At 44.2% G+C, this 11,339-nt stretch overlaps 1 protein-coding gene across 3 annotated transcripts in view; it reads left to right on the forward strand.

Annotated features, from left to right (window-relative positions):
* Positions 1 to 6,855, forward strand: part of LOC122550344 (diacylglycerol O-acyltransferase 1-like) — a 135,930-nt gene extending 129,075 nt beyond the window's left edge. For all 3 annotated transcript variants that reach the window (XM_087987670.1, XM_087987671.1, XM_087987672.1), the window contains exons 14-17: positions 456 to 521; positions 2,971 to 3,058; positions 4,663 to 4,725; positions 6,267 to 6,855. In XM_087987670.1, coding sequence (XP_087843796.1) covers positions 456 to 521; positions 2,971 to 3,058; positions 4,663 to 4,725; positions 6,267 to 6,413 — 364 coding nt within the window. In that variant the 3' untranslated portion in view covers positions 6,414 to 6,855. The remainder of the gene's footprint in view (positions 1 to 455; positions 522 to 2,970; positions 3,059 to 4,662; positions 4,726 to 6,266) is intronic.
* Positions 6,856 to 11,339: the final 4,484 nt, after the last annotated feature.

Below are 11,339 nucleotides of genomic sequence, written 5' to 3' on the forward strand. Positions count from 1 at the left end.
TGTAAAGATGGGTACTATTTCAATTAGTTTGAGAGCTTGTGTTTTTTTTGTGTAGTAAATTTTAATATTGGTTTGAAAGTACATTGAGAGTCTCTTGTGAATACACTTCTGTTCATATGTATTTTCACTGTTTATATTGACAATTTATCTGTGATCTACAGAAAGGAAAATAAAACGTTTGGTCCACCAAGCCAGATCTGACTTGCCCAGCGTTACCATCAGCTGGGCTCCTAAGCGGGGAGTTGACCCGATACTGGAATGGAACTGTCCCGTTGCTCACTGCTGAGCACCTCGGTTAATGACTGAGGCATGAGTAACTTCACCCCAGCAACAGTTTCCCCTGCCCTGGGCTGGACAGTAGATTGGGTGACACTACCCTAGCCCCTCACCCCCAGAAGGTCCTGGCAGTGCCGTCAATGTTGAAGTGAGTGTGTAACAATGTGTTTGTGTCCTAGGAATTCCGAGACAGTGACATACTTCTGGAAGAACTGGAATATTCCCGTTCACAAGTGGTGCAGCAGGTGAGCCTAGTTTACCCCACCCTGAAAGGCACCCTTCTGCTGGCTGCCTTTCACCGGAGTCACGGGAATGAGTTAAAGGTGAAGGTTTGTGTGGCATTCATTTCTGACCTAGCATCACATTTAATGTAGTGATGGGGCAAGTCCTGTGATGATTGACCGAGCCGTAGGGAAAAGAGCACCCAGGAGTAAGGAGCCAAAACATTTATATAGAGATTACAGCTCAGAAACCGGCCCCTTGGCCATCTGCTCTGTTCCAGTATTTATGTCTTTCCACCACACTTTATGGAATGCTATTAAAGCTTCCTCCTTTTGCTTTCTGTGTTGTATTTAGCAACTTCCTTTAAGGCCATACCCAATGGTGAGACTCAAAGGAGACAGAGAGGTTCAGTGCTTTCTAACGGGATTTACAAAAAGGTCCGCCTAACTCGGCTGAAAGCAGAGCACTTTTACCTTCATTTGGGATTGAAGGTAAAAGTGACATACAAGGTTGGAGATGGGGAACGGAGAGTTTGGTGGAAGGGATTTGTTTAGATTTCCTTTCATTAATCGATGATTCAGCACAGGCAGGACTGGATATCTGAGCAGTATTTTCCGTAATTGGGGGTTATATTGCCGTGATTGTGTGGAGTTGTAAAGTCAGGATAATAAATACCCATGACACCCCCACCCCACCCAAACCTCAGGCTGGTCCTCCGAAACCATTCTGAATGTTCAAACCCACTTTGTATCCCCCGTTCTGTAATATATATCAACATTACAGCAAACCAGTCATCAACTTACAGCCTTTCATTGTCAAGATAGTGGGATAACATTTTCATTCATTCACCACATGTAAACAGCACTGATGAGGTCAGCGGTTAGTCCCCATCCCGTAGTTGCCCTGGAGCTGATGGTGAGCTGCTGCAGTCCACATGGTATAGGGGCACCCTCTGTGATGTCAGAGAGCTCCTCCTGCTGGAGACTATATTCAGTGCAGTCACAAAACAAAGCAGCAATGTTTATAGTGTACACACTGCCCTTGTTCGGCTGCTGATTCTAACTGGAGGTGCCCCTCATCCTGTCTTGTATCAGGATAGCACTTCTCCTTTGCTCCTTAAAATGTCTAGTCTCTCCTCTTACGGGAATGCAGCTGCCTCTGCTTATTGTTCTTTATCTTTTTTTTATGCTGTTGCATTAATTTGCATTGTTATATTGTCTATTATCTGTTGAGTTCTACATCAATGTTCTCTGTACCTTCACGAGGTAATGATTGCTTGTTAATATAGTGGAAAACAAGCTGTGTACATATCTACAGATATTCTTAAAATTACATAGCAGCGATGTTCTAATGTTTTCCTCTGCAGTTAAAGAACACAGCGGAGGCCCCCATCTTTATGCCTGGATACCTTGAGATGTTCTTGTTAGATTTGAGGTGTTTTGGAATAAGGCCACTAACAAATTTGAAGACACAGACAGCTGTTTAATTTGGAGGCAATTGGTGGCCGGTTGTAGGTCAGCAAGGGTGGGGGCTAGAAGTGCCTGGGACTTTGGTTTAATGTGTGGCATGTGGCTGACCCTGTGTAGACCAGCGTGTAGTGTCTGTTCCTAATTGCCCTCAAGGCGGTGGTGATGGTGAACACTCATTTTAGACCACTGCATTCCCTGGGGTAGATGGACATTCACAGAGCTGTTAGAGAAGCACTTCCAAGATTTTGACCCAGCAACACCTAAGGAACAGCAGTGATATATGCAACATAGAACAATACAGCACAGTACAGGCCCTTCGGCCCTCGATGTTGTGCTAACCTGTGAAACCAATCTAACCTACACTATTCCATTATCATCCATATGTTTATCCAATGACCATTTAAATGCCCTTAAAGTTGGTGAGTCTACTACTGTTGAAAATGTGTTGCTGGAAAAGCACAGCAGGTCAGGCAGCATCCAAGGAGCAGGAGAATTGACGTTTCGGACATAAGCCCTTCTTCAGGAATCATGCCCGAAACATCGATTCTCCTGCTCCTTGGATGCTGCCTGACCTGCTGTGCTTTTCCAGCAACACATTTTCAGCTCTGATCTCCAGCATCTGCAGTCCTCACTTTCTCCTCAAGTCTCTTACTGTTGCAGGCAGTGTGTTCCATGCCCCTACTACTCTGATTAACGAACCTACCTCTGTCATCTATCCTATATCTATTACCCCGCAATTAAAACTATTACCATCTCAGGATGATGTCTCTTTCGGCAGTGAACTTTGTAACTGCAATGCCTGTGTGTATCTGCTGCCCTTGTCCTTCCCACAGGTACAGGGCCATGGGGTCAGCACAGTTCACAAGTTAAAGGAGAGATCTGAACAGGCCGATTTGGGTGTGATGAACCGAGAGGTCATGGGAGTGGAGGCGGCACTTTAATAGTTGGTTGGTTGGGTGGATGGTGGGAGAATCTGCAGTAAATCAGTGTGTTTTATTTGCAGGCACTTCTACAAGCCCATGCTGAAGATAGGGGTGAACAAGAGGATTGCACAGACCGCAGTCTTCCTGGCATCTGCTTTCTTTCACGAGGTCTGGATGTTTGTTTTTGGGGAGGTTTTGGTTTTGCTGCTGAGTGTTTAAATGTTACCTCTCCCAGCCCGTGCTATCACTTCCCTCGAAAGCTCCTTCGCTGGTGAGGATAGTTCCCTGTTGCCCCCCACAATTCCCCTGGTTCCTGCCCTCCCCATCTGTTGCATTGGAGTTTTGTTGCTGTTTTTGCAGTTCCTGCCATCCTTTGTCAACAATAATAATTGTTTCCACCATGGTCTCCTATCAATGCAAGCATGCTGCATCATAGGATGCAAGTAACACTTGGCTTGGCCAACGTTTGTTGCTGATCCCTAACTGGCCATAAGGTGGTGCTGGTCAGCCACCGCCTTGATCAGGCGTATTTACTGATACATTCCCCCAAACGCATTTGCCAAGGAAAAGGACTGCACACTCTGGAGATTATCACGGTGAGCGTATCACCTCCAAATGCTGAACATCTCAACCAAGATAGCATCAGGCATCATCTTAGTCAGCAGCTGCAAAACGTTTCCAGCTGAAGTCCTTTGGTGGAGCAAAGAAAAATCTGCAATTCTACACCCTCTGGCATATCCAAGATTACTTCACAGCCAATGAAGTGTTTCTTGAAATGTGTTCAGATGCGCTGTGGGAAAACATGGCAGCCAGTTTGCTCAGAGCAAGTTCCAACAAACAGGTGAATAGTGCATTGGTCAATTTGTGGAAAAACCAAAATGGCTGAAAATACTCAGCAGCTGGGGCCACAGATGCCGGGTGGCGATCAGTGTTAACATGTTCTGTATTTTTCCTGATTTGTGTTTGTGTCGTCTATTTGAGATGCTCGTCGATGAAGACATGCTGCCTCTCAGTGCCAGGTGGTTTGATTCCACCCTCTGGTGACTCTGTGGAGTTTTCTCATTCTCCCCGTGTCTGCGTGGGTTTCCTCCTGCAGTGTGGAGATGTGTAGGTTAGGTGGATTGGCCATGCTAAATTGTCCAGGGATGTGTAGCCGTGGGAAATGCAGGATGGGGTGGGGGGGTTGGGTCTGGGTGGGATACTCTTTGCTGTGTCTGTGTGAACTCGGTGGGCTGAATGACTAATTTCCACGCTGTAGAGATTCAATGAAATATATTCAGGGCACTGAGAGAAAACTCCTGCTTTTCAGAATAGCATTGAGAGATTTTGCATCGATTTTAGAGATCAGACCCCCCCCAAACTCTGGTTTCCCATCTTATCCAAGAGAATGCGCCAGCAGCAATAGCGCGTCACACTCATTGGTAGGCCCGTCTAGTTTATTTAACCCAACTTCTAGAATGGAGCTTGAACCCACCTGGCTGAGAAGGTCACCATCGTCTTGACACACAATGTCAATAAATTATCAGAAACTGTAACAGAAACCGAAATTGTTGGAGAAACTCAGCAGGTCTGTCAGCATCTGTGGAGAGAAAGCAGAGTTACCATTTTGAGTCCAGTGACCTTTCTTCAGAAGGATGCTGCCTGACCTCCTGAGGTTCTCCAACAATGGCTATTTTTCAGATTCCCAGCATCTGCAGTTCTTTGTTTTAATGCTGAAATGGCGTTGTATGAATCTGTAATTCAAATCCTAAAAAATTGTCTTGTTTCTCCAGTATCTGGTCAGTGTTCCTCTGAAGATGTTCCGTCTGTGGGCATTCATGGGGATGATGGCTCAGGTGAGTACTTCCACATGAACAAAACTCTCTGATTCGGGGAGATGGATTCTGCAAAAGCAGAGGCTGACATCCACTTGTCCATCCTGTGGTGCTGAGCATGATGGAGAGAGTTGTATGGGAACAGGTCAGCATGATTCAGTACAGGTCATTCTGGTACAATGCGCATCTCGTCAAGGTGAATTGGCTATAATGCAATTGGCGAATTGTGGACACTTTGGATAAGGCAAACTGTCTACTGATTGGGTATAGGGATTTTCTGTAGAGGTCTTTTACAGTGTGATTTTTCCACAGCGGTGTCCAGCAGTCTGATTTTTCTATAGTGCGAGTTTGCTGAGGTATGCAACTGTCGCGTTCTACCAGAAGGAACTGTAATGTTCGTCGAATAATTAAAGCATTTACCCTCTTGGGTTGGTCGACACGCGATATGTGATTTCCTTAAGCAGGGATGAACCCAAAAGCCTGAATGTGACAATCAAACAGGACAGAGGGGTGCTAACTTATCGATTCTTCTCCCTTTCCCCTCCCAGTACCATCCTCATGGTTGCAAAAGCTACTGCGTCTCACATGTTTTTAATGTGCGGTAATCACAGCTGGTCTATGATCATTTCAACAGTAGACTCGGAGTGCCCTTCCCTCCAGACCCGTCTCAAGCACAGATTTTAGCTTAACGCAGATTGTTCAGGATGTTCAACTTTATCCATGATGACAGAATTGAAAATCACATGACACCAGGTTATAGTCCAACAGGTTTATTTGCAAGTACAAGCTTTAGGAGCACACTCCCTTCATCAGGTAGCCGCTGGGGCAGGATACATAGGACACAGAATTTATAGTAAAAGGTCAAAGTATCATACAACTGATGCGATGTATTGAACAAACCTAGATTGCTGTTAAGTCTTTAATCATTTAGAATGGATGTAATAATCCATGCAGGTTTGATTGATTAATATCTAAACCCCAGAATTTCTTTCAAGTTACTACCCTGAGGTAAATTCAGGCTTTCAGTATATTTAAACAAAATGTGATAGCTCAGACACTGCATTAAAGGTGTGAGGTAAGACTCTGTCTCTGTCCTATCCTAGAGTCAGACTAGTTTTATTTCCAAAGTAAGTATTCATAAAATGTCACGTTGACTGCCTACGGATTGTGTGCTTTTTGAACAAAATAGAATGTATCTGCAGTTACAAATCTGCAAATGCAAATTCACCCCATAGACTTATAGGTGTGGGTGAGTGACAGAGACAGGAAGAGTGTGTGTGTGTGGAGAGGCAATTTTGTCTACCTGGTGAATGTAAGATCTGAACTCCTAGCTCCTCCAGCTTTGAGGAGGGAGTGTGGGCTGAGAAGTGTGCAGTTTTTCTGACACTAATCCCCCTCGACATGTTTTTGGCTAGCACGGGTTTGATGGACTGAAGGGCCTTTTCAGTGCAGTGGGTTTCTGCGACTCAACACACATTGCGGGAGGATGAGGAAGAGAGAAGATAGATTGTGATGTACAGGGGTGGAAAAGAAATTGAATCACTTGTCTCTTTAATTTCCAGGTTCCACTGGCTTGGTTAGTTGGGAAGTTTCTGAGTGGGAATTATGGAAACGCAGCAGTGTGGTTGTCCCTAATCATCGGTCAGCCAATTGCAGTGCTGATGTATGTCCACGATTATTACATCCTGAACTATGAGGGATCGCAGTGATCACGGGAAACCTGCAAAAACTACACAGTCTGGAACGTGAGCAAGGACACTCATCTACTTTCATAATCGGTGGAAATTTCTTGGAGAGGATTTTCTTTTGTTTCAAAGGGTTAAATGCCTTAAATTGTTTGAGGAACACACAGGCCACCATCCTGTGCAAATTATTCTTTTTGCAACCACAGAGCAGTGGGGGAAATGGTAATGCAGTCCCTGAATATTGCAAATTGGGCCCAGAGGACTGAAGCTGGTGACTGGCTGGTCAGAGGTTTGGGGAATGAGGGTAAAGGTGGAAATAGAGTTTTCAGTCGGCAAAATCCCGGTGATGTGGGATGTACAATGTGTGACCCATAAGACGTGCTAGTGTAACCATCTGTTGTAAAAGAGGGAAAGGTGGTTGGATTTTGTCTGCATGATCCCCAACAAACAGGGGGGGGGGGGTGGGAGGGGGCAGTGGGATTGGATGAGAAAATGTCATGTTTTAATTGAGCCTGGTGAAAATAATTCATTCACCATCTCTCTCCTCATCCAGGATCGGGGGATTGAAGCACATAATAGGGTGTTCTTTTCTCCTCTAACTTCATTTGAAATGTCTGAGAGTATTAACATTGAACGTCAGCTGGATGGTACCCCATGGAGGACACTTATTTTTTTTTCATCTTTGTTGTTTGTTTGTTGCTGGTAGGTTTCTTTTCTGCACCTCACATTTCCTCCACCCAGCAAGGAACATTCCTGGTCACAGGTTGGAGTTGTGATAGCTGTGTTTAGGAATGTGCTCTGTGTAGTGAATGAGCCCAGTGTAGGATTTCTCCATTTTGCTGAGTACATGTAGCCCTCGGGTTGAATAAGCCTCCAGGAGTCAAACATCATCCCCAAATAATTTGTCGATTACCTGCTGAGTCAATGGAAGGGTAAGGTTATAAGATGGAGTAAAAGCCATGTTTTTCATCCTCTGCGAGTGTCTCCCTTGTGCCCTGGTTTCCTGAAGCCTGCTCACCTGTGACAAGGTTAGAGTCTCCGATACAGCCGGTGAGGTGATGGAATGATTTGTCTGTATGAGGGAATCTCACAGGAGGAAGTCCTGCCCAGCAGCTTTTCATCCTGTCAGAAACATTTGACTTTTGCTGACATATTCTAACAAAACGCTGGGTGAGTGAGTGAATGCCTTAAACAACAAAATACTCCTTCACTGCGTACTCCATCAGTTCCTCCTTTAGGAACTGTGCTCTGGTTTCACAAGCCCCATTACGTGCTGGTTTCACCATGTCCAGTCAACAACCAAGTGTTATGGATGTTTCTCACTATAAACACTGATCGTAGGAAAACTCAATATTTTTCAAAAATGTTTCCATGTTTAAGGGAGCTAAAACCAGTCTGAACCAGAGACAATCCTCCCCAGAAAAGTGTCTGTTTTTCACTAAGTGCCTGACTGATTTTGAAACCTCTGATTGTAAGTTTGTTTGCTGATTCTTACTGCAACAAAACTGCATCAACAATGCAATTTCTGGAGTATTATCTTTCGTAGAGTCAAAATTTAACATTCCTGTCCCACTAGGGGAGCACATCAGCAACTGAAATCTGGATTGATTTGTATAGAGGAGAGGGGCTTATTTTACTACAGGCGAACAGCAAGTAGAGGAGGGGAGTGGTGTGTGGATGGATGCTTCTACTAATAGGATCTGTGCTGAGATAGTTGTTTCCTGTTGTGGCTCTGTGTCATCACCATTGCTGACTACAGTTCATGAGTAAAGCCATTGAGGTACACTGCACTGGCGAAATATATATTGAATAGGAGGAAGCGTTAAAGGAGCAACTTGGGCTGTGAAACATTCTAATGTTTTGTTTCTGTTAAGTGGGTCTGAGTTTCTTTTTACAGAGGGATTGGAGGAAAGGAGAGCAAGAAAATCTGCTACAGCCTAACCATGACCTGAGAACACCCTGCCTCATCAAAATCTTCCCTCACGCCAGTTTCCATGTTGTACCTTGTCCTCAGCTCCTTGTGGTTCTTATTCAATACCTGCTTCATGCCCCTGGAAATGAGGGAGGCAGATTATTGGAAAATCAAGTGGTGGCAATGATTTTCTGCTTCGGCAATCTCTAACTGGTCTGTACAGTCAGTGAATCCTGACTGGAGCGCAGTGCAGAATCTGATTTTATTTGGCGGGCGGGGGGATGCGGACAATACGATTGTGTTGTCCTATTTGCGCTCATTTTTGACTTTTGTATAGCTTTTTTATCTTTATAAGAAAACTGCCGTCCTCTGCAGAGATCTTATTTTTGTAAATACATTGCCCCCACCTGGGGGTGGGCTGTGTAGCAGTGAGCTGAGGCAAGACTGTGATGCTCCCATCTGGTTCACTGTATTGCAGAAATTTATTTTCACTACTTCCATTCCCTTTGTCCTGTGAATAGGACTAACCAGAATATGGAACTCTTACTGTAATAGGACCCTGTGGGTAGACAAGTGCCCTGTTTGGAAAAGGTCACATAGGTGTAGAGGACCATAGGCTGCTCTCTGTCTCTAGAGAGACGTGGGGAGGTTGAAACGGCAGGACCTTAATGGTGACCTCGCCCAGTTCAGGAGTAGTTTAATACATTGTAGATTATGCAACCCCAGTTTCTCTCATTATTGAATGACGGCTGAGTTCTGCTGACTAGAGCCTAATTAGTATTGAATACTATACGTGAATGCTAACCATGTAACTTTGTTTGGTTTCTTAACCCTCTCAATCAAGATGGCCAGCTTTCTCTATTATAGAACAAAGCTGCAGAATTTGTTTACCAAACTCTACACGAGGTAGTGATTTTGAAACGTTGTCTCCCAGTCTTGCTCCCATCTATTATGCTGCTCAGTTGTAACCTGGAATCAGCAGTTCACCCAGTGCCCTCTTGCTGTCGTCCTGGTTTCAATGAGTTACAGATACAACAAACGCACCAGCAATGTCCCTCCAAACATGTATTTTTAATGCTGTTTTATGTATATAGAATTAATTTCTGATATTGTAATGAATACCTCTACGTGTGCCATGTCTTTTAGGGAGTATCTTGGAAATTGAACAAGTAAATAGAGATCATGGATTAAAAAAGGGAAGCCAGGACACAAGGTCTGGCCAGCCTGCAAGTGGGTATCTTTTTATGTAGCACTTGCAATAGGTATGATTTTTAATAAAAACAATTTTAAACAACTTCAAGGTGCTTTTCATGAATTAATTGTGTGTAATTCAAGGTGTTTCATTGGGCCACACAAATACCATTGGCCACCATTATCCTACACACACATCCATGAATGAAATAGAGCAATTCAATCAGCTCTGTGTAAATGTATCGGTGAGAAGCTGGAAAATAGGCTTCTGGCAGGGAACAGTTAAGAACCCATGTCGTTGTTCAGTGTATGTACTGGGACTCCTGTAGTTCCATGTGCTAGAAAATCAACTTTATTGGAAACCTTGTGAATGACTAACTGTAGATGCTGGAAATTTAAAACAAAAATAGGAATTACTGGAGAAACTCAGCAGGTCTGGCAGTACCTGTGGCAAGATAAAGCAGAGTTGGCATTTTGGGATCAGTGACCTGTTCTTCAGAACATTCATTTGGATCTGAAACATTTACTCAGCTGGTCTGGCAGCATGTGTACAGAGAAAGTGGAGTTTGTTTTTATTTGTTTACTATCTCCGCTTGATGCTGAGATATCAGAACTAGCCTGCATGCTCACAGCTACTCTGATCAAATCAGCATTTGTGGTATTGTTGAAAATTCACAAGGGGCTTGCACCTAGCACTGCTAGCCTTGAGTGATGCACGGTCTACTTCAGACCACCCTGGAAGGGGGAAGGTCTCTCTGTCCAGCTTGCTGTCTCACTGTGACTTTACTGTAAACTCCATGGAGTGCTTTTCTCCACTAACAGGATGTTGCTCTCAAACCAAAGATTTTTTTGCCTCTCCCACAGCAATGTGATGATGCCAGGTATGGAGGCCCAATGACTCATGGACTTATCAAACAACACATCCTCTTGACCATTTGCAGCTGACCACTCACCCTCTTCTCATTCTATACTAAATGATGTGTGTGTTTCTCTCTGTTTCTTGCCCCCTACTTCTGTGCCAGACCAAAAACTTCAATTGCTAATCCTCCTGTTAGCAACATTTAAGCTCTGGCCTACCATGTGAATATAAATGTTTTATAAACTCATTCATAGCTGGCACCTATTGTCCATTACTAACTGGTGGTGATGAGGTGTAAGGTGACACTTGCACATTAGAGGACCAGATACACAGCTTTGGAAACAGCAGAAATTATTTTAAGACAGAAGCATGTTGTAAGGCATGAAAATGTAGGGTTAACAGTAAATGGGAATGTAGAATTCTAAACAAAAATACAGCCATGGGTTTGTTTGCCTGGACATCACTATAGCTGATCTGTGGATATTGATTTAGTTGGAGATTCACTCTCTACTCCAGTTGCCACTGAGTTTAAGCTGTCCTGGATCAAGCACAGTTCAACACCAGCAAATTCCTTGGCACGTCCTACTCAAGTTATACAAAATCTAAGCCAGCCAGACAATCACGCGGATGGCTGATGGGGTGGTAACACTGCCATCCACTGTGTTATCAAGCAGCACTTAGCAATAAACTGCTCAAGTTTCAGCAACACTTGACCAGCTCTGTGACATCTATCACAAGCCGGGATGAAGGCACCATGAAAGTGGAATTACCACCGCCTGCAGGTTCCCCTCCAACTCATTCAACTGTTGCCCAGAATTATTATCACTGGTTCTTCAATGGCACTGGCTCAAAATCCTGTAACTCCTGCCCTAACAGCACTGTGGGAGTTCATTACTCCCACATGATGGTGATTAAGGTCAGGGAAATGAATGTTGGCCTCAGCCCATGAAGGAATTAAAACATCAATGATATACTGAGGTGTTTGCAC

The sequence above is a fragment of the Chiloscyllium plagiosum genome, unplaced genomic scaffold (assembly GCF_037043375.1).
Source record: "Chiloscyllium plagiosum isolate Xiang-an unplaced genomic scaffold, Cpla_swu_hap1 HiC_scaffold_5, whole genome shotgun sequence".
NCBI classification, from domain to species: Eukaryota; Metazoa; Chordata; class Chondrichthyes; order Orectolobiformes; family Hemiscylliidae; genus Chiloscyllium; species Chiloscyllium plagiosum.